General features: G+C 41.1%; 2 protein-coding genes across 4 annotated transcripts in view; one reads left to right on the top strand and one right to left on the bottom strand.

Annotated features, from left to right (window-relative positions):
- The first annotated feature begins 1,159 nt into the window (after positions 1-1,159).
- Positions 1,160-13,024, top strand: pbk (PDZ binding kinase). 2 transcript variants are annotated; one of them, XM_062044898.1, is made up of 7 exons: positions 1,160-1,315; positions 2,000-2,140; positions 5,495-5,634; positions 8,629-8,801; positions 8,866-8,992; positions 9,085-9,273; positions 12,530-13,024. In XM_062044898.1, the coding sequence occupies exons 2-7, from the start codon at positions 2,001-2,003 to the stop codon at positions 12,745-12,747; spliced, it is 987 nt and encodes a 328-aa protein (XP_061900882.1). In that variant the 5' UTR covers positions 1,160-1,315; position 2,000; the 3' UTR covers positions 12,748-13,024. The 2 variants fall into 2 exon arrangements, with proteins under 2 accessions (XP_061900882.1, XP_061900881.1); XM_062044897.1 differs by having other exon boundaries at positions 12,527-13,021.
- Positions 12,984-17,974, bottom strand: part of esco2 (establishment of sister chromatid cohesion N-acetyltransferase 2) — a 7,519-nt gene continuing 2,528 nt past the window's right edge. Inside the window, exons 3-14 of one of the 2 annotated variants that reach the window (XM_062044895.1) lie at positions 17,451-17,882; positions 17,121-17,400; positions 16,948-17,051; positions 16,722-16,836; positions 16,574-16,649; positions 15,579-15,624; positions 15,366-15,495; positions 15,168-15,299; positions 15,004-15,093; positions 14,784-14,927; positions 13,515-13,699; positions 12,984-13,439 (exon numbers count right to left, since the gene is read on the bottom strand). In XM_062044895.1, the coding sequence (XP_061900879.1) occupies positions 13,307-13,439; positions 13,515-13,699; positions 14,784-14,927; positions 15,004-15,093; positions 15,168-15,299; positions 15,366-15,495; positions 15,579-15,624; positions 16,574-16,649; positions 16,722-16,836; positions 16,948-17,051; positions 17,121-17,400; positions 17,451-17,882 (1,867 nt within the window). In that variant the 3' untranslated portion in view covers positions 12,984-13,306. The remainder of the gene's footprint in view (positions 13,440-13,514; positions 13,700-14,783; positions 14,928-15,003; positions 15,094-15,167; positions 15,300-15,365; positions 15,496-15,578; positions 15,625-16,573; positions 16,650-16,721; positions 16,837-16,947; positions 17,052-17,120; positions 17,401-17,450; positions 17,883-17,974) is intronic. The other variant, XM_062044896.1, reaches the window with a different exon arrangement.

Genomic DNA, 17,974 nt, shown 5'->3' with positions numbered 1-17,974 from the left:
GGAAAAGTGTGATTCATCACTCCAGGGAACGCATCTCCACTGCTCTAGAGTCCAGTGGCGACGTGCTTTACACCACTGCATCCCACGCTTTGCATTGGACTTGTTGATGTATGGCTTAGATGCAGCTGCTCGGCCATGGAAACCCATTCCATGAAGCTCTCTGCGTACTGCACGTGGGCTAATTGGAAGGTCACATAAAGTTTGGAGCTCTGTAGCAACTGACTGTGCAGAAAGTCGGCGACCTCTTTGCACTATGCGCTTCAGCATCCGCTGAGCCCTCTCTGTCAGTTTACGTGGCCTACCACTTTGTGGCTGAGTTGCTGTTGTTCCCAAACTCTTCCATTTTCTTATAATAAAGCCGACAGTTGACTTTGGAATATTTAGGAGTGAGGAAATTTCACGACTGGATTTGTTGCACAGGTGGCATCCTATGACAGTTCCACGCTGGAAATCACTGAGAGCGGCCCATTCTTTCACAAATGTTTGTAGAAACAGTCTCCATGCTTAAGTGCTTGATTTTATACACCTGTGATAATTTAGGATAAATAAATGATAAATGGGTTATACTTGTATAGCGCTTTTCTACCTTCAAGGTACTCAAAGCGCTTTGACAGTATTTCCACATTCACCCATTCACACACACACATTCACACGCTGATGGTGGGAGCTGCCATGCAAGGTGCTAACCAGCAGCCATCAGAGGCAAAGGGTGAAGTGTCTTGCCCAAGGACACAACGGACGTGACTAGGAAGGTAGAAGGTGGGAATTGAACCCCAGTAACCAGCAACACTCCGATTGCTGGCAACCTGATTCTGATCATTTGGATGGGTGGCCAAATACTTTTGGCAATATAGTGTAGATAGATAGATAGATAGATAGATAGATAGATAGATAGATAGATAGATAGATAGATAGATAGATAGATAGATAGATAGATAGATAGATAGATAGATAGATAGATAGATAGATAGATAGATAGATAGAAAGATAGATAGATAGATATACATGGATAGATATAAATATATTTACATATATTTGTTATTATTGTTATTATTAATAGTAGTAAGGTAATAAATATACAGTTGATCGGTACAGATAAAGAGCTCATGTTATATACTCCGGTACGTTAAGTGACGGTATGCACCTTCTAAGATACGGCTGCACCAAGAAACCAAAATAGAAGAAGAAGAAGATCTTGTTTGTCCCTCAAGGGCTACTGTAGGCAGCTTCGGCTTGTTGCCAACATTTTGAACATTCGGCGCGATTCTACAGGAGTTCTCGACGTTTGAGTTGGCGAAATCGTGATTAAAAACAAGTAAGGTAGCGGTTATCTACACAAAAATAATGCATCTGTTTAACAACGACACCATTAAACACGACCTTTTATCGCTGACCTGCAGACTTGTCGCTTTTGTGTTTGTATTTCCGGAATGTTAGAGTAGCTAGCCATGTTACGATGTTTACTTCATGATGCAGTACTCATGTTTGTGCGTTTGTGGCTTATTTAACAACAGTCACACACTCTTAATACTTACTTTTCAGACATTTATGGAGTCTAAGAAAAAAAACAATGCTATTGTTATGGTTCGTAGAAGCCTGACAGCTTAGCTAGGTTATCACTTATATTACCAACGTATTGTTGTTTATCATGTTTACCATGAATTGATTAACGTGGACCCCGACTTAAACAAGTTGAAAAACTTATTCGGGTGTTACCGTTTAGTGGTCAATTGTACGGAATATGTACTGTACTGTGCAATCTACAACAGTCTCAATCAATCAAAAAAAACCGTGTTCCCCTCCAATGTTGCTCATTGTATCCCATTATGTTGAGTTTTTTCTTGCCCTGATGTTGGATCTGAGCTGAGGATGCCGTTGTGGCTTGTGCTGCCTTTTAAGACACTCGTGATTTAGGGCTATATAAATAAACTTCGATTGATTGATTGATTGGTTTAAGGCGACCAAGTTAATGTTTAACTGTGTGGTTTCTTTTTGACAGAATGGAAGGATTCGTCACCCCCCAGATGTCCAGAATCAGGAGCTTTGGAAGCGGAGGAGGAACTCCCATCCACATCCCGGCCTCTCCTTTCATGAAGAAGCTGGGCTGTGGGACAGGGGTCAGCGTCTACCTTATGAACAGGTGAGAAGACAGTCGTCAAACTAAAAGAATAGCAAGCAGGCACATGTACAGTCTTTGGGGGTCAGGTGTTCATGTCAGAAAAAAAAAAGGATGACCGATGCCGTTATTATTCATAAAAGTATTATTAGTGGTAGTAGTATTGGTAGTAATTAAACATACACCTGGGGATAGGTTGATTGGCAACACTAAATTGGCCCTAGTGTGTGAATGTGAGTGTATATGTTGTCTGTCTATCTATGTTGGCCCTGCGATGAGGTGGCTACTTGTCCAGGGTGTAACCCGCCTTCTGCCCGAATGCAGCTGAGATAGGCTCCAGCGACCCCGAAAGGGATAAGCAGTAGAAAATGGATGGATGGATGATAGAAATCACAGTGGGATATTTTTCAACTTATATATACCACTGTGAGAATCCTGCCTGTGACTAAAGCATTAAGGAGTGGGACTACCCAGGGCTCGCTGCAGTGTGTGCAAACAACCACAAGGTACCATCTGTGAGCAGATAACATTGTATCATCTCTCTCTCTTTTGGACGTATCAGGTAGAAAATGGATGGATGAATGGAGGTTGTTAGTGCATTTTTACTCACGCTTAAAGGGGTCCTATTTTGATTTTTTTCTCTATTTTTAAAAACATTTTGGTCTATGTAACATGTAATGATGATTCTTTGGTGAAAAATGTGCATAGGTTTTGTCTTACAGACCTATTTGAAAGCCACATTTTTGCACCCTTTGAAAACAAGCTGTTTTGAGAGGTGGTGTTATTAGATGCAAATGAACCTCTTTTCACCAAGCCCTCTTTTGCAGAGTCAGCCTTCTAACCATGACAAAGATTGTGAATGACTGAAAAGAGGGCTCACTGTCACTGTTAAACAAACACCCTGAGGTGCTGGGAGCGATGCACAGAGTGAGACTTATTTCTCCCTGTTTGAAGCGAGAGACAAACAAACGTGAGGCTCAATTCCAAACATGTCTTTCACACAAGTGACGGTGGAGGGGGAAAAACCCCTCAGCCTCTTGCGGTTAAATAATTGCACTAATTAAAACCTCAACGTCAATTGCAGCGCTACTGTTTTCTGACATAGTTGAGGCAAGCAGCATCTCACTCATAATATACTTCAACAGCCATAGCGCAACTTAAACTTACTTATACGGATTTAAAGGCCTACTGAAACCCACTACTACCGACCACGCAGTCTGATAGTTTATATATCAATGATGAAATCTTAACATTGCAACACATGCCAATACGGCCGGGTTAACTTATAAAGTGCAATTTTAAATTTCCCACTAAACTTCCGGTTGAAAACGTCTTTGTATGATGACGTATCCGAGTGACGTCACTAGATAAACGGAAATATTGGTACACCTTTGAATCCAATACAAAAAATCTCTGTTTTCATCTCAAAATTCCACAGTATTCTGGACATCTGTGTTGGTGAATCTTTTGCAATTTGTTTAATGAACAATGAAGACTTCAAAGAAGAAAGTTGTAGGTGGGATCGGTGTATTAGCGGCTGGCTGTAGCAACACAACCAGGAGGACTTACTTGGATAGCAGACGCTAGCCGACGCTAGCCGCCGACCGCACGGATAATCGGGTGAAGTCCTTCGTCCTTCCGTCGATCGCTGGAACGCAGGTGAGCACGGGTGTTGATGAGCAGATGAGGGCTGGCTGGCGTAGGTGGAGCGCTAATGTTTTTATCATAGCTCTGTGAGGTCCGGTTGCTAAGTTAGCTTTAATGGCGTCGTTAGCAACAGCATTGTTCATCTTCGCCAAGCTGGAAAGCATTAACCGTGTAGTTACATGTCCATGGTTTAATAGTATTGTTGATTTTCTGTCTATCCTTCCAATCAGGGTTTATTTCTTTTGTTTATATCTGCATTTGAGCCCGATGCTATCACGTTAGCTCCGTAGCTAAACTGCTTCACCGATGTATTGTCGTGGTGATAAAAGTCACTGTGAATGTCCATTTCGCGTTCTCGACTCTCATTTTCAAGAGGATATACTATCCGAGGTGGTTTAAAATACAAATCCGTGATCCACAATAGAAAAAGGAGAGAGTGTGGAATCCAATGAACCCTTGTACCTAAGTTATGGTCAGAGCGAAAAAAGATACGTCCTGCACTGCACTATAGTCCTTCACTCTGACTTTCCTCATCCATGAATCTTTCATCCTCGCTCAAATTAATGGGGTAATCGTCGCTTTCTCTGTCCGAATCTCCCTCACTGCTGGTGTAAACAATGGGGAAATGTGAGCAGCACTCCAGCTTGTGACGTCACGCTACTTCCGGTAGGGGCAAGGCTTTTTTTTATCTGCGACCAAAAGTTGCGAACTTTATCGTCGTTGTTCTCTACTAAATCCTTTCAGCAAAAATATGGCAATATCGCGAAATGATCAAGTATGACACATAGAATGGATCTGCTATCCCCGTTTAAATTTTAAAAAATTCATTTCAGTAGGCCTTTAACAGAGATTTGTAATGAAAATGGAACCCCTTTTTATCCCCATTTTCTAGAAAAATATTTCATATTGAAATGCAAATGTTGACAGGTATGTTAAAGTTAAAGTACCAATGATTGTCACACACACACTAGGTGTGGTGAAATTTGTCCTCTGCATTTGACCCATCCCCTTGGGGAGCAGTGGGCAGCAGCGGCGCCGCGCCCGGAAATCATTTTGGTGATTTAACCCCCAATTCCAACCCTTGATGCTGAGTGCCAAGCAGGGAGGTAATGGGTCCCATTTTTATAGTCTTTGGTATGACTCGGCTGGGATTTGAACTCCAACCTACCGATCTCAGGGCGGACACTCTAACCACTAGGCCACTGAGCCCTCTTTACCTTCACTAAACATGACAGACATCAGTTAACAACTGGTAAAGATTTGAAGTTGTATTCCTAGTTTGTTCTGCAAACTTTGAATCAGTTGCGACGTAATGTATTCAGCAGCGCTAATGTTGTGATGAATATTGTAGCAAACAAAGTCAGGGGTTTCCAAAAACATTATCAGCTTTCTGTCTGATACTGCATGTCAGAGATATACTGTAGGCTGAAGCCATTTTTGCTTGCACCCAACCCAACACACACAAGGTGGAGGTGAAAAAGTGGGGGACGTCGGGGACTTATGAGTGCCATCAAACAGTTTGGGGAATAAATCTCAGAGGCACTCAAATATAATTCCCATCAGATATCAAAACATATTTAGGGACATTTGACAGAGTACCTTATATTCTTAAATGAATGAATGGGGGGGATTGGGCTCCAGTACTTTACTCACGCAGGGCAAAGGACATATCCTTGAGGAGCTATCTGTGTGCCTGATAATAATCATAATTCTATATACATTTAATTCCAGAGTGGGGAAAATAAATGCATCTCCCTGGGCTATCAAGAAGATCAACAGTAGATATGCCGGCAAGCAGGCTGAAGTTTACCAAAAGCGTCTGAACGAGGAAGCTGAGGTCCTTAAAGGAATCAATCATCCCAACATCGTTGGTGAGCCCAAAGCTGTGTTCCAAAAAATGCACTTACACTCCCACACTTAGTATTTTGAGTGCATATGTGCGTTCACACTGAGAAGTAGGCCAAAATGCAGTGCTATGTCAATACCCAATTACTAGGTGGGTGTGCTGCGATGGAGCCTAACCACCCTCAACCATTGCCATCTTGGCTATGTAGCGGAAGGGAAGGGAATAACTCTAGTAGTTGCAATTAACAAACAAGAAGGATAAAAGAGGAAGCGGACAAAAATTACATTCATCATTTCCATTAAAGGGCTCCTCTAATGCTGACAAAATTGGCACTTATTTCATAGTTCTGGACCTAATGTCTGCAGGTAAAATTCCCCCCAACATGGACACTAGTGGTTTTAGGCCTGTTTTCTAACGCACTTTAGCACATTTTGGAAAGCCCACTTTTAGAACCAAAATGCCTGCTGTCGTCACCAACAGAAGACTGACGGCAATTTCATATCACATATTATGCGTTTTGGTAGCATCTTCATTTTGAATCATGTTATTTTCAAGCAGGAAATTCAAAACCTGCGAAAAAATATACGTGTTATACAAATTTGGATGCTTTTTGCCCCTACCTGCGCTTCCTTATTGCAGCATACACGCCAGTGACTATATTATAAAGCTTAATAGTATTCATATCGTAAACATAGAAGTGTATGTCCGCTGTGGACATTGCTGTTTAAAAAGCAGAGAAAAAGAAGGTAGGTCGCTAGTATTCGATTTTACGTCCTCTTCTACTGATGTTTTATTGCTGGAATTGTACCTTGATTTGAGTTGAATTGTGATTGAGAAAATACTGAAGGAACATTAATAGATACTTTTTTCGTCTTTAAGAGAAATTCACATTTCTGGCAGCTTTACAAGGCATGCAAGGTTTTTTGTTTAAAAAAAAAAAAAAGAACAAAAAGTAATAAAAATGCCATAGTGAACTTAAGACCTATGACAGGTAGACACTGAATTAAGAAAACACAGGTTGTCTACATACAGTATTATCCTATTTATTAGGGCTGTGAATCTTTTGGCACCACACGATTTGATACGATTCTTGGGGGTAACTATTTGATTCAGAATCGATTCTCAATTAAAAATCAATACTTTTTAATAACATTGGGTGCTGTCCTATGATTAACGACATTCCTCTATGAAATAGATAGCAGCTGTGATTAAGGGTGTAACGGTACACAAAAATTTCGGTTCGGTACGTACCTCGGATTAGAGGTCACGGTTCGGTTCATTTTCGGTACAGTAAGAAAACAACAAAATATCAATTTTTTGGTTATTTATTTACCAAATTTGTAAACAATGGCTTTATCCTTTTAACATTGGGAACACTATAATAATTCTGCCCACGTTAATCAACATTAAACTACCTCAAGTTGTTGCTCAGATTAAATAAAATGATCAAACTTTTCTTCTACATTTAAAAAGTGCAACATTAAACAGTTTCAAGTCAACTCATCATGCTTAATTTATTACAGCATTTGGGAAGCCTGTAGTTGATTTATTATGTAAATGTTATATTTTTATCAACATGTGATAGCAGGGACCCTGCCATTCAAAACTAGGCTGCTGCATTACTAATGATTAATGTAACTATAGCTGAAAAAATGGTACAATAGCAATAGGAGAGACTATTCATCCCTGAACACCATGGAGTTCATGTAGGCTTAATGATGCAGCTACATTATTAAATCAACTATCAGAGACAGAAACTCTTCATTTAACATAATGTCCTTTTTTGCTGCTTCAACACAGCTCAATCAACACAGAAAAATGTAAAGTGAAATAACAGACAGACAGGGCTTTGCTGTCTGTAACACACACACGCACACACCGCAAAATGAGCTAACGTTACGCTAAAAGCAAATTAGCCTTCACCTCAAGCCAGGACTGCGAGCGAGCTGAGCTGCATTTTATATTTCTAGAAGGTCAACGGGCTCATAGTGATGTTACTAGTAGTTGACTGGGAGGTGTTTATTATGATTTGGGGAGAGTCCGCTGCCTGATGCTTACCTGCTAAACGCTAAGTACTGACTACATGCGCTCTGAATATGCACTGCTGATTGGCTGTTACCGCTCTGAATACGCACTGCTGATTGGCTGTTACCGCTCTGTTTGTAACCAATCAGATGGTTGTGTGGGTGGGACAATGCTGGGTGCTGTGTAGAGTACTGACAGAAACAGAGGCAGAAGGAAGCGGAGGTGGCTACTTAATATGTTCGCGTGGAAACTTGTTCGGTACACCTCCGAACCGAACCGAAACGGTTCAATACAAATACACGTACCGTTACACCCCTAGCTGTGATACATTTCTACATTACTTGAAAGAAAATTGGTTACTAATTCAGTGTAATTATTTGAGTGGGCCCGGAGCCGTCTGTAGTGGAAAAGTTGGGCCTCAAGGTCAAAAAGTTGAAGAACCCCTTGCTATGTAGATGACGTCACACCAATATATCAAGTCCGGCGATGAAAAGGGGGTATTCCAAGCACAGTTAGTTATTGTTTATTGTTTATTGAGGAAGTTTGTTACTCTAAAACTAATAGATATTGGAAATTACTGCCATATTCGTTTTCAAGAGCATAAAATACATAAATAATTTTTTTAGTTGAAATTTCAGTGATCTGGACGCTATGGGTCCTTCAATTGCGCAGCAACAGTAATAGACGTAGTAGTAGACTGTGTTATCTACTTGGAGAATCAATGGACGAACTTGTTCGCCTCCCACATGGCAGTCTAAAGCATTTGAAGACTATTCGCAGGCACCTGCTGTTATTCAACAACAACAACAGTATTTGTTTTAGGCCCTCATGAACGAGACGCAGTGTACACAGTTTACAGTATATATTTAAGTGTAAGAGTGAAAGTGCACGATTTGGAACATAGCCCAAAACTGTCCTGTAATGACCACTCTAGGATACTTCTACTAAGCATTTTTCTTAAAAGAATAAAGTAATCATTGTGTTGATCATCCAGGGTTCCGCGCTTTAGCCACAGCCAAAGATGGATCAAAGTGTCTGGCCATGGAGTTCGGAGGAGAGAAGTCCCTCAATGACCACATCGAGAAGAGGAAAGAAGAAGAAGGCTTGCTGGCGTTTCCCGTCGCTAACATTGAAAAAGTGGCGCTTCACGTCGCCCGGGGTCTACAGGCAGGTCAGCTGGAAAACCCCGCACTGGGTAGTTTATTGAACAACCCTGGTGGTTTGTTTGCAGTATCTTCATGAGAGGAGGCTGCTGCACGGAGACATTAAGTCTTGCAACGTGGTCATCAAGGGTGACTTTGAAGAGGTCAAGATCTGCGACGTGGGCGTGTCCCTTCCACTGGACGAAAACATGAGAGGTAGTAACTTACCCCACATACTTTCATGTGAGGCCGCCAAAGAGAGCGGGACAAAAAAATGTTTGTGTGTGTCTGACGGTTGGCGTCTTCAGTGTCGGATCCAGAGGCAGAGTACATTGGAACAGAACCCTGGAACCCAAAAGAGGCCTTGGAGGAGGACGGCGACATCACAGATAAGGCCGACATATTTTCCTATGGCCTGACCCTGTGGGAGATGATGACCCTTGCCATGCCCCATATGGACAACCTGGAGGAGGGTGATCATGAGGAGGAGGATGAAGGTGAGATTCTTTAGAACTTTTGACTGAATGTATTTCCAGTTACAGAACAAATATAAAGCTTCTATGTTACACGTAAAGTGTATGTGTCCACTGTCCATATAGTGAGCAGTAAAAGTGCCTAATTTACCAGTACAGTGTAAAACAGGTCACAAAATAACAGATTTGTTGTTTGACAGTGCTACAATGATCATATCAACAAGTAGTTTTAAAGATGATAAAAATCGCTTGAAAGATGCGGGCCTTCAAAGCCCTCTAAAACAACTTTGACGTTTTATATGCACCCTAGATGTCTATATATAATGTAGTAATAGACACATTCATAACAATATGTAATATGTTCAATATTTGCCAAATTTGGATCATTTTAATAATTTCCGGGAAGGATTTTTTCTGTGCATTGATTTCTGTTTCCATAGCACCGCACGTCTGACTTCTGGCAACATGTTTCTACTTCTGGAATCAAACACAAGTGTTTTCTAATCATGGCAGACTTGGTAAACAACGAAGACAATTATTTTTAGACAAATGAAGATTTACAACTCTATACTTTTGAAGCTAATTATACTGATATTTGGTGAACCACATTGAAGAACAAATACAGTTCTTGCTCAAGGTTCCACTGTTTATCCAAAACACCACATTTGTCAATATAAGCAAGTATCAAATAATCAGTTACATAATTACTTACAAATACAAAGTCTCTAAAGCAGAAGAATTAGAAAGTATCCAGTAACAAACATTTCCGTAACATTCAATTTACTATGATTAACTTAATCAATGAGACTACTAACTAGGTGTTGCCAAAAAACAAAAAATAACCACTCCACTGCAATTTAAAGACGGCGTAGTGTTAGTGTTTTTCATGCCTACTATTGTTCTCAGAGTAATTCCATAGATCAAGCCTTTTAAAGCATTCTACAGTACAAGATAATAGTATGCAACGTTCCCTCTAAGGTGCACGCCTCCACAATTGTGCACTGCTCTGTGCACAACAAATCTGTGGCACGCACACAATTAAATCCCATCTGAACTCTAAACAAAATAAACACGTAACAATTTATTCTGTATGATTTTGCAACTGTGAGTGACTGGTGACGACAAGCGGCCACAACAGATAACACTGTTCAATTATTAAGTCTGTCGAGGCTAAGGGTGTAACGGTACGTGTATTTGTATTGAACCGTTTCGGTAAGGGGGTTTCGGTTCGGTTCGGAGGTGTACCGAACGAGTTTCCACACGGACATATTAATTAGCGTACCGCACGGTGTGTAAGCAATGCACACCGAGGTGCAACACACGGCATGCTAGCAGCGACCGGGCTACGACAACAAAGCGAAAGCGGTTTGCCGACATTGTTCAGCAGCAGTAGGGTATGCTTCTGGCAACACGTCAAACATGCTAACCCATTTGAAGTGTCACCACCCCCAAGTGAACATCGCTTCAACGAAGAAAAAGACGGGCGTCGTGCAAACACCGCGTTCAAACAGCCGCTCCTCTGTGAGTCAGGCAGGGCTAAAGCAATAACAAATGCTGTTGGTGTTTTTATAGCAGCAGATTTAAGACCATATTGCATTCAATTTGATTTTGACCCACTTCTTCTTTCTGCAGACAATGTGGATAAACTGATTTTTCTGGCAAAAACATGAAGATTGAGTGAAAGTCACCAGGGTTAAAGGCTTTAACTTATTCAGGTGTTAACATTTAGTGGTCAATTGTACGGAATATGTACTGTACTGTGCAATCTACTAATAAGTCTCAATCAATCAATCAAAAAAAGCACTTTATATGTAGAAAGGTTTTGTTAAGAAACCATTCTGAGGCTTATCTTATTTAGTTTTTATTTGATATATGTTGACCACATTAACCCTGGCAATGGACCCTGTGTGTATATGTATGTTATTATCTTTAGCATTCATGAATGCCTGCTGTTGCACTGATCAGCCTAGTGGTGGCTCATATCCATCACACACAGAGCTATTTCTATTTTTGGGCAGAATTATTATAGTGTTCCCAATGTTAAAAGGATAAAGCCATTGTTTACAAATTTGGTAAATAAATAACCAAAACATTTATATTTTGTTTTCTTACTGTACCGAAAATTAACCGAACCGTGACCTCTAAACCGAGGTACGTACCAAACCGAAATGTTTGTGTACCGTTACACCCTCAGTCGGGGCGCTTTAAAGAGGACAGGAATTCCATCATTCACTTTATTGAGCAAAACTGTTTATTGTTGGCCGTAACCACACCAAAAACATTAGTAAGAATGTTTGTTTAGCAAAACTGGTCATTGTCTGCCATACAAACCTGGCCAAAACCAACTTTGTCATCTGTCACATCAACAGCAGCCACTGATTCATTTACGGCCACACAAAAAGTTGGACAACTCCACCACACATAAAGCTTAAATTCCAGGTCATTACACAATGAATACCCAATCAGATGTGTGCTTATTCTACTGTCATTTATTAAGAATGTTACATCATGAAATGCTGTTATTAGATTACATAAATGCTCATAAAATTATATATCTTACAGACAGAAAGTTAAAGGAATGTACACTTTATTCCATGCTTACATCTAATTGTGCCACTTGAGAATGTTTTAAGGGGAACTAAATGTGATCTCTTAAAGGGGTACAAAATATTCCAAAGTAGAACCCCCACACAGGCATACAATTCACACAGCTCATTAAAAACACTTTTTTTTTTTATTGTAAGTGGGACAAATCACCTATTTAAGGAAATGATTTTATGAAAATGAATGCTGTCATTTAATTAGAATAAGACATTTAAATTATGTCAGATTTAAGACTGGTATTCTGCTTGTATGGCCATCGTGTGCACATCTGATGCTGCTCACGTGCTCCACTGAATGCTCAGGGAGTTTGCTCACACAAATGAAAAATTAGATGGAATATTGATCATTTTTATTATGATTTGTGCTAATATCGTATTGGGTTAATATCGGCCAATACTCAAGGCTGCAATATCATTATATTGGACGTGAGAAAGTTATATCAGGACATTACTACAATGAAGTCAATAACCTAAATCCTAACACAAAACAAATCATATTGCACTTATTGTAAGATACTATCTCTAAAAATAGAGACAGTCATTAAGTATTGCCAATTACTACAGCATGGCCAAATGTTCTGTGGAAAAACTCAAAAACACAAGTGGTACTGTAACATTTGTCCAATAGGGTTTTAATACTTTTTTTGTGCTACACACTAAAATCTTCTTTCTAGAAGACTCAATGGAGGAGAGCTTTAATGAGGAAGCCTACTATGCCAGGCTGGGGACGAGGCCCGCCCTGGATGCAGAGGCCCTAGGTGACTCTTACAGGACGATGGTGGAGCTCTTCTACATGTGTACAGAGGAAGACCCCAAGAAGAGACCCTCGGCCGCCCAGATTGTGAAGGCGCTGGAGAGTAACGGCCTGCTAGACAAAACAACCACTGAAGTTTAATTGTCCAAAAGGAATTTACTAAATGTATGTAGACATCAGTTTGCTTTTTCTATGCTATCTGTCCTACTTTTTCTACATTTGCGTCTGCCTCGAAGGAGAAGTGTCCCTAATGTTTTGTTAGAATGATAAAAAATAATTTTCTCTTGCTTTTAACAGCTCCAACATACATTTATTTCCTTCCAATTCTGTATGTTGTCTCATTTGTCAAACAGAAACCAGATCAATCAATCAATCAATCAATGGATTAAAATGTTTATTAAACCTTTTTACAACAGAACACTCCCAAACAGTTTTTTTCTTTTCCTTAAAAAGAAAGACAGAAAAACAACTATGAAAAGGTAAGACACGCTTAAAAAACACTCCAGACGAATCAAAACCGGTTTACATAGCTATAATAAACATCTATAATGAAGCCATTGCAAATATACAAACTGCATTTAACAGAAATACTGACTTAACTGCAAGGTAGACCAACCTAATCAGACATGCTTGCTCTAACAAAAAACTGAAGTCTTGAACGATTGCATAGATCAGCTAACTTCTTGGTCATGTAATCATGTCATGCAATGAAGTTGTAAACGAGGAAAGCAGACGTTCCACAGTACGCCGACGCAAACTGTTTGCCATCCAGCGTCGGGTCAGAAAAGGCGATTTCCTCTTTTGTAAGGTGGCTGCCATACACGAAGGTGCTCCTTTTAGACAAAGTGGGAACCAATCAGAGTACAACTATTTAAAATTTGGTTTAAGCCCCCAAACTGGCCTCATACCTGACTGTGTCCAGCATGCGGCGAGCGATGCCATGTCTCCTGGCCAAGTTGAACACCCAGATGCGACTGACCCCGCACAGTGCCTTCTCCGGGATGGTGGAGCAGCACCACACCCGGTGTCGGTCCATAAAGTCATCCTTGGTCATGTCTAAGTACTGCTCTGACTGCTCCAGGACTCTGAAGGCCTAGAATGGAGAGGCAGGAAGTCAGTTGCCTGTATAAAGTGAAGAAAATATGGACCTGTTCCCTCTTTTTATAGCTAGAAAAGCGTCTATTCTTCTAGTTAGACATTCTTCAAAATTTTATAGTGGTTTTTGTGTTCGTCCAAAGTTGGATGCATGCGTTCATTTATTTATTGCGACCCACCAACAATTGGCACCTTTTTTTTTTATATTAGATTTGATGCCATCTGCTCGAAACCATAATAGGTTAGTGGTTTGTAGTTACAACTTTGTTACTCTGCATACTCAAGTTATTTAAGCTTGCTTAGATGGAACCTATGATGATTACCTTTTTTAACTTATAAATGTTGTTACAATGTTGGTTACTCGTGGTAATGCAAAAGTATCAAGTCATATTTTGGCGTGAACTTGCACGCAGTTTTAGATGCCTCTCTTCGCAGGGTTTTGCAGTCTGGCTACGTTGTGGCAGATGTGCTTGACATAAGTCAAGCTCTCAGCCAAAAGGGGGGAGGTGCTCCTGTAGATTAAAATCATCACACTTAAGGAAGGTGCTCGTCAATTTACAAGGTAGCCAGCAACAGTCATCAAACAGAACAACTGACTCATGTACGAACCGAAAAATATATACACAATACATAATACACAGAACTGTAAACTACCATTCTGTGTGTAAAGATGGATAAGTGCTAAAAAAACACCTAACTTATTTACAGTTAGCCTTCAAGGCATGCTTGCTACTTTGCACATCTGTGTGGGAAATAGTGATGAATTATCTTAGACAGTGGTACAGGTGCTACTAGTGGTCCACAGACGCCATCTAGTGGTACGCCAAATAATCCATTATTGTAATGTAACAATGTTTGCTTACATTCAAACAGTGCTACTGTTCGCGCTGTGTATAATGTTGCAATATACTTGCCAAATAAAACCTCTGCCTTGTTTTAATGAATACTTAGGCCTAATACGATACTGTATTTAAACGATGGTCATTATGGTGGTACAAGGAGAGCCAAGTGCTTTCTGAGGTAGTACTTTGTGAAAAAAGTTTGAGAAACCACTAGTCTAAGATGATATAGTTCACGATTACCTGTCGAATGGGTTCAGCAATGAGGCAGCCCACAATCACCCGCTCAGTGTTGATGAACAAGTAGGTCTTGGCCTGCGAAGGTCTGCTTAGCGTTACCTGCTGGAAACCCAGCTCGTTGTCCGCAATGCGGCGCACATCCTCAGCCTGCGACGCAAGCACAGCAGAATTACAAATTTGTTAAATAATCGATCAGACGTGGCCGTCCTGATCAGCAATGTACCTTTTTGATGGCATATTTGGGATCATCTGGCATGACCATGAGAATCTTCCCATCCCAGAATTCTGCCAACACCCTCTCCTTCTTCCACCCCTGCAAGACAAGATGTTATGACTCATCTTTGTTCTACTACACTTTGGAGTACTGTTGAATAGAGGCAGTCCTACCACGTATTTGATGGAGTCCAGGAGGTACTGGTGGAACTGGTCATGTTGGAAGCTGTCCTCTGGGTTATCTGCACTGTACACCATTCCACACGAGCTGCAGGTGATGGCGCCAAACTGCTTCTGACCTGCATCCTAAAGGGCGAAAAATAATCACTCAATACTGTATGCTAGGTGAAGTAGCGCATGAGGTCAACGTACGATCACGAGCTGGTCATCATCCTGCTTCTCCTTCCTCCTGCGAGGTCGCTCCTTTGCAGCGGTAGCCTGCAGAGATGCTGCCGGGCCAGCCGAGGTGCTGAAGGACAGTGGCGCTTTTTTGTTCTTTGATCTTCATCACAACATCGCAGAAATTTTGTTGGTTAACACAAAGAGTTGAGGCGTGATTTTCAAGGAAGGGTTAATACGGCTCACCTTTTGGAAGCAGAGCCGAAGATAGGATACACAGCAGCAGTGCATTCTGGGTGAACACATTTGACACAGCAATAAAGTAATCTTTCATTATTCATGACAAAATGTCCAGTGTAATAGGACACCTACAGGAAGGGAAAAGTGAAAAACTATGATAGCTTCTAACTCTCCTGGAAATACTTTTTACAAGATTTTTGAGTGTCTGTGGGAATTGTGTCTGTAAAGTTAGACTTGTTGGAGGACCAGCAAGATTAAGGGGCAACAAAGGAGTATCAAGTCTAACCTTAAGATTAAGAGGTGTGTCCCAATATTTTTGCCCAGGGGGATATTCGAGAAAGCATGTTTAGTGAAAACTGAGTAAGTAAAGCCGTAGATGAGAAATTCAGTGTTTTCCAGTCCAAAAAAAGAGCAGTATTTCAAACTCGGATTCAGTTACTATAGTAACTAAATCTGTAACCCTAACCTGTTCGCAGACTCTCGAACAAACCCTGTTTTTTTAATGTTTCCTTTCTCCCTGATAAAAGCTGTCAGACATGAGGCATTTGTTTATTTCTAGCCACTAGATGCTAAAACAAAATACATTTTTGAAGGTTTATGTAGAGAGGATTTTGAGGCCATGGTTATTTAGATATAGTGGCATTATATAAAACTGCTAAAAAATACATCTTGTAAGTCAATTGAAGAAATCAGGGATTTCAGATATTTAATCTGTCTTGGTCATAATAAAATGTTAAATGAAAGTGTTCATACTTAGCATGAACACTTTCAGTTCTAGCTAGGTAAAGAAAGACAACCTTGTCTGTCTGTCCACAAATGCTAATGGTGAGTCTTAACTCTGAGTCAACATACTCAGGATTGGTTGAACTAATTCAGAACAGCTGTTCTGGAACCCAACATTCAGTTTCCTATCTAAAAGGTCAGACTTTTAGGTTTAAACCAAAGGTTTTGTTAAACTTCTTACCTAGAATACCCACTAGTAGTGCATTTGTCAGGCCTACCTTTGGGCGATGTGGAGGCAACCCTGCTGGGACTTTCATCACCAAAATCAACAAGAGGCTCTGTCAAAGAATCATCCTAAACAAGACAAGTTGAACATCAAAACAACACACATGAACTTAAAACCCATGAAAGTAACTTGTAACCTACCTGAGGACTGAAGAACAAGTCTCTGGAAGTCTGACTTGGTGGTGTTGGAGTCTTCAATAGCACAATGTTCAGCTCCTTTGTGATCTCATAGTTCAGTGCCACGACTTTAGGAGAACTAAGTCAAAAAAGCAGAATTAATTACAGCCCGTTTGTAATATTCAGCCCATACCAAAGTGGCCATCGTAAAAGCTCATTTGTGTGAATTGGAATTGTTTGTTTTTGGTACCTCAGTGGGGTCCCAGGCAGGTCGTTCATGGTGTCAAACCAGTCCGTCGGTTCAAACCTAGTTCTCGGTAGCGCCGCCTCCTTTTCTATGGGCTTGGTAGAAGTCTGTGGACAACAACCACAAGATAACGTTGACACTTGCTGTAAGATGTGTCACTGCCGGTCCACACTCGCCTCTGCTGGATGTTTCTGCGTCTGGTTGGGCTGTCGAGTCACCAACTTCCCAGACTTCCCACCTTGGCTTCGGACGGCAGCCGGCTTGGTGGAGGACTTTGTGGCAGACTTCTTGTACATGGATGTGGGCTTCTTGCCTGTGCTGAAAAAAGCAGCTCCCACAAAGATCTTAGGTTTGGGCTTGAGGCTGCTGAATGCGAGGGTGATGGCCTTCTTGGGCTCTGCTGGCTTGCTGACGACGGTGGATGGTGATTTAGCATCGGCTTTTCTGAATGCAGAACTATATTAGACGAAATAAAAGTAACTCCGCTGTTAATGCAAAGAACAAACCTGCTGCAGTTCAGCTTGATGGTCTTGGTGAAGGTGGTATAGCTCTTGCCACACTCTTTCACTGCCTTTTTGGTGTTCTTCTTAACCGGCTTCTTGGCTTGAGCTGGAGGTGACGGAGCAGCCGGAGGAGAAGGCAAAGATTCCTTCACAGCTTTTCGCTCTAGCGGCGTAAGATAGACGGTCTTCTTGGCGCCATAGAAGGAGCTGGTAACCATTGCGTGTTTGAACGGAGAGCCGGAGGAGCATGGGTAGTCATCCAAACTGTTGATTGCCTTCTTAACTTCCACCAGCTTGTTGACACCTGCAGCTCTACGAGGGGATCTCTGTGGCAATGGATGGTTTTCCTTGTCCAAACAACCATCTGACTTCTTCCTGGGAGAGCTCCTCTTTACAGGGGACGTCTCCTCTCTCACGCTCATCTTGGCCGAGTGACTGAGGAGGAAAAAAAGTGCATCAGCTGCAACCCACATTGTTTACAGTCCTGGTCAAAAGTTTACATACACTTGTAAAGAACATAATATTAT

Source organism: Entelurus aequoreus, linkage group LG04 (genome assembly GCF_033978785.1).
Source record: "Entelurus aequoreus isolate RoL-2023_Sb linkage group LG04, RoL_Eaeq_v1.1, whole genome shotgun sequence".
In the NCBI taxonomy this organism is placed as follows: domain Eukaryota; kingdom Metazoa; phylum Chordata; class Actinopteri; order Syngnathiformes; family Syngnathidae; genus Entelurus; species Entelurus aequoreus.
The sequence above is the reverse complement of the archived record's forward strand: the minus strand, read 5'-3'. Positions and strand labels throughout refer to the sequence as shown.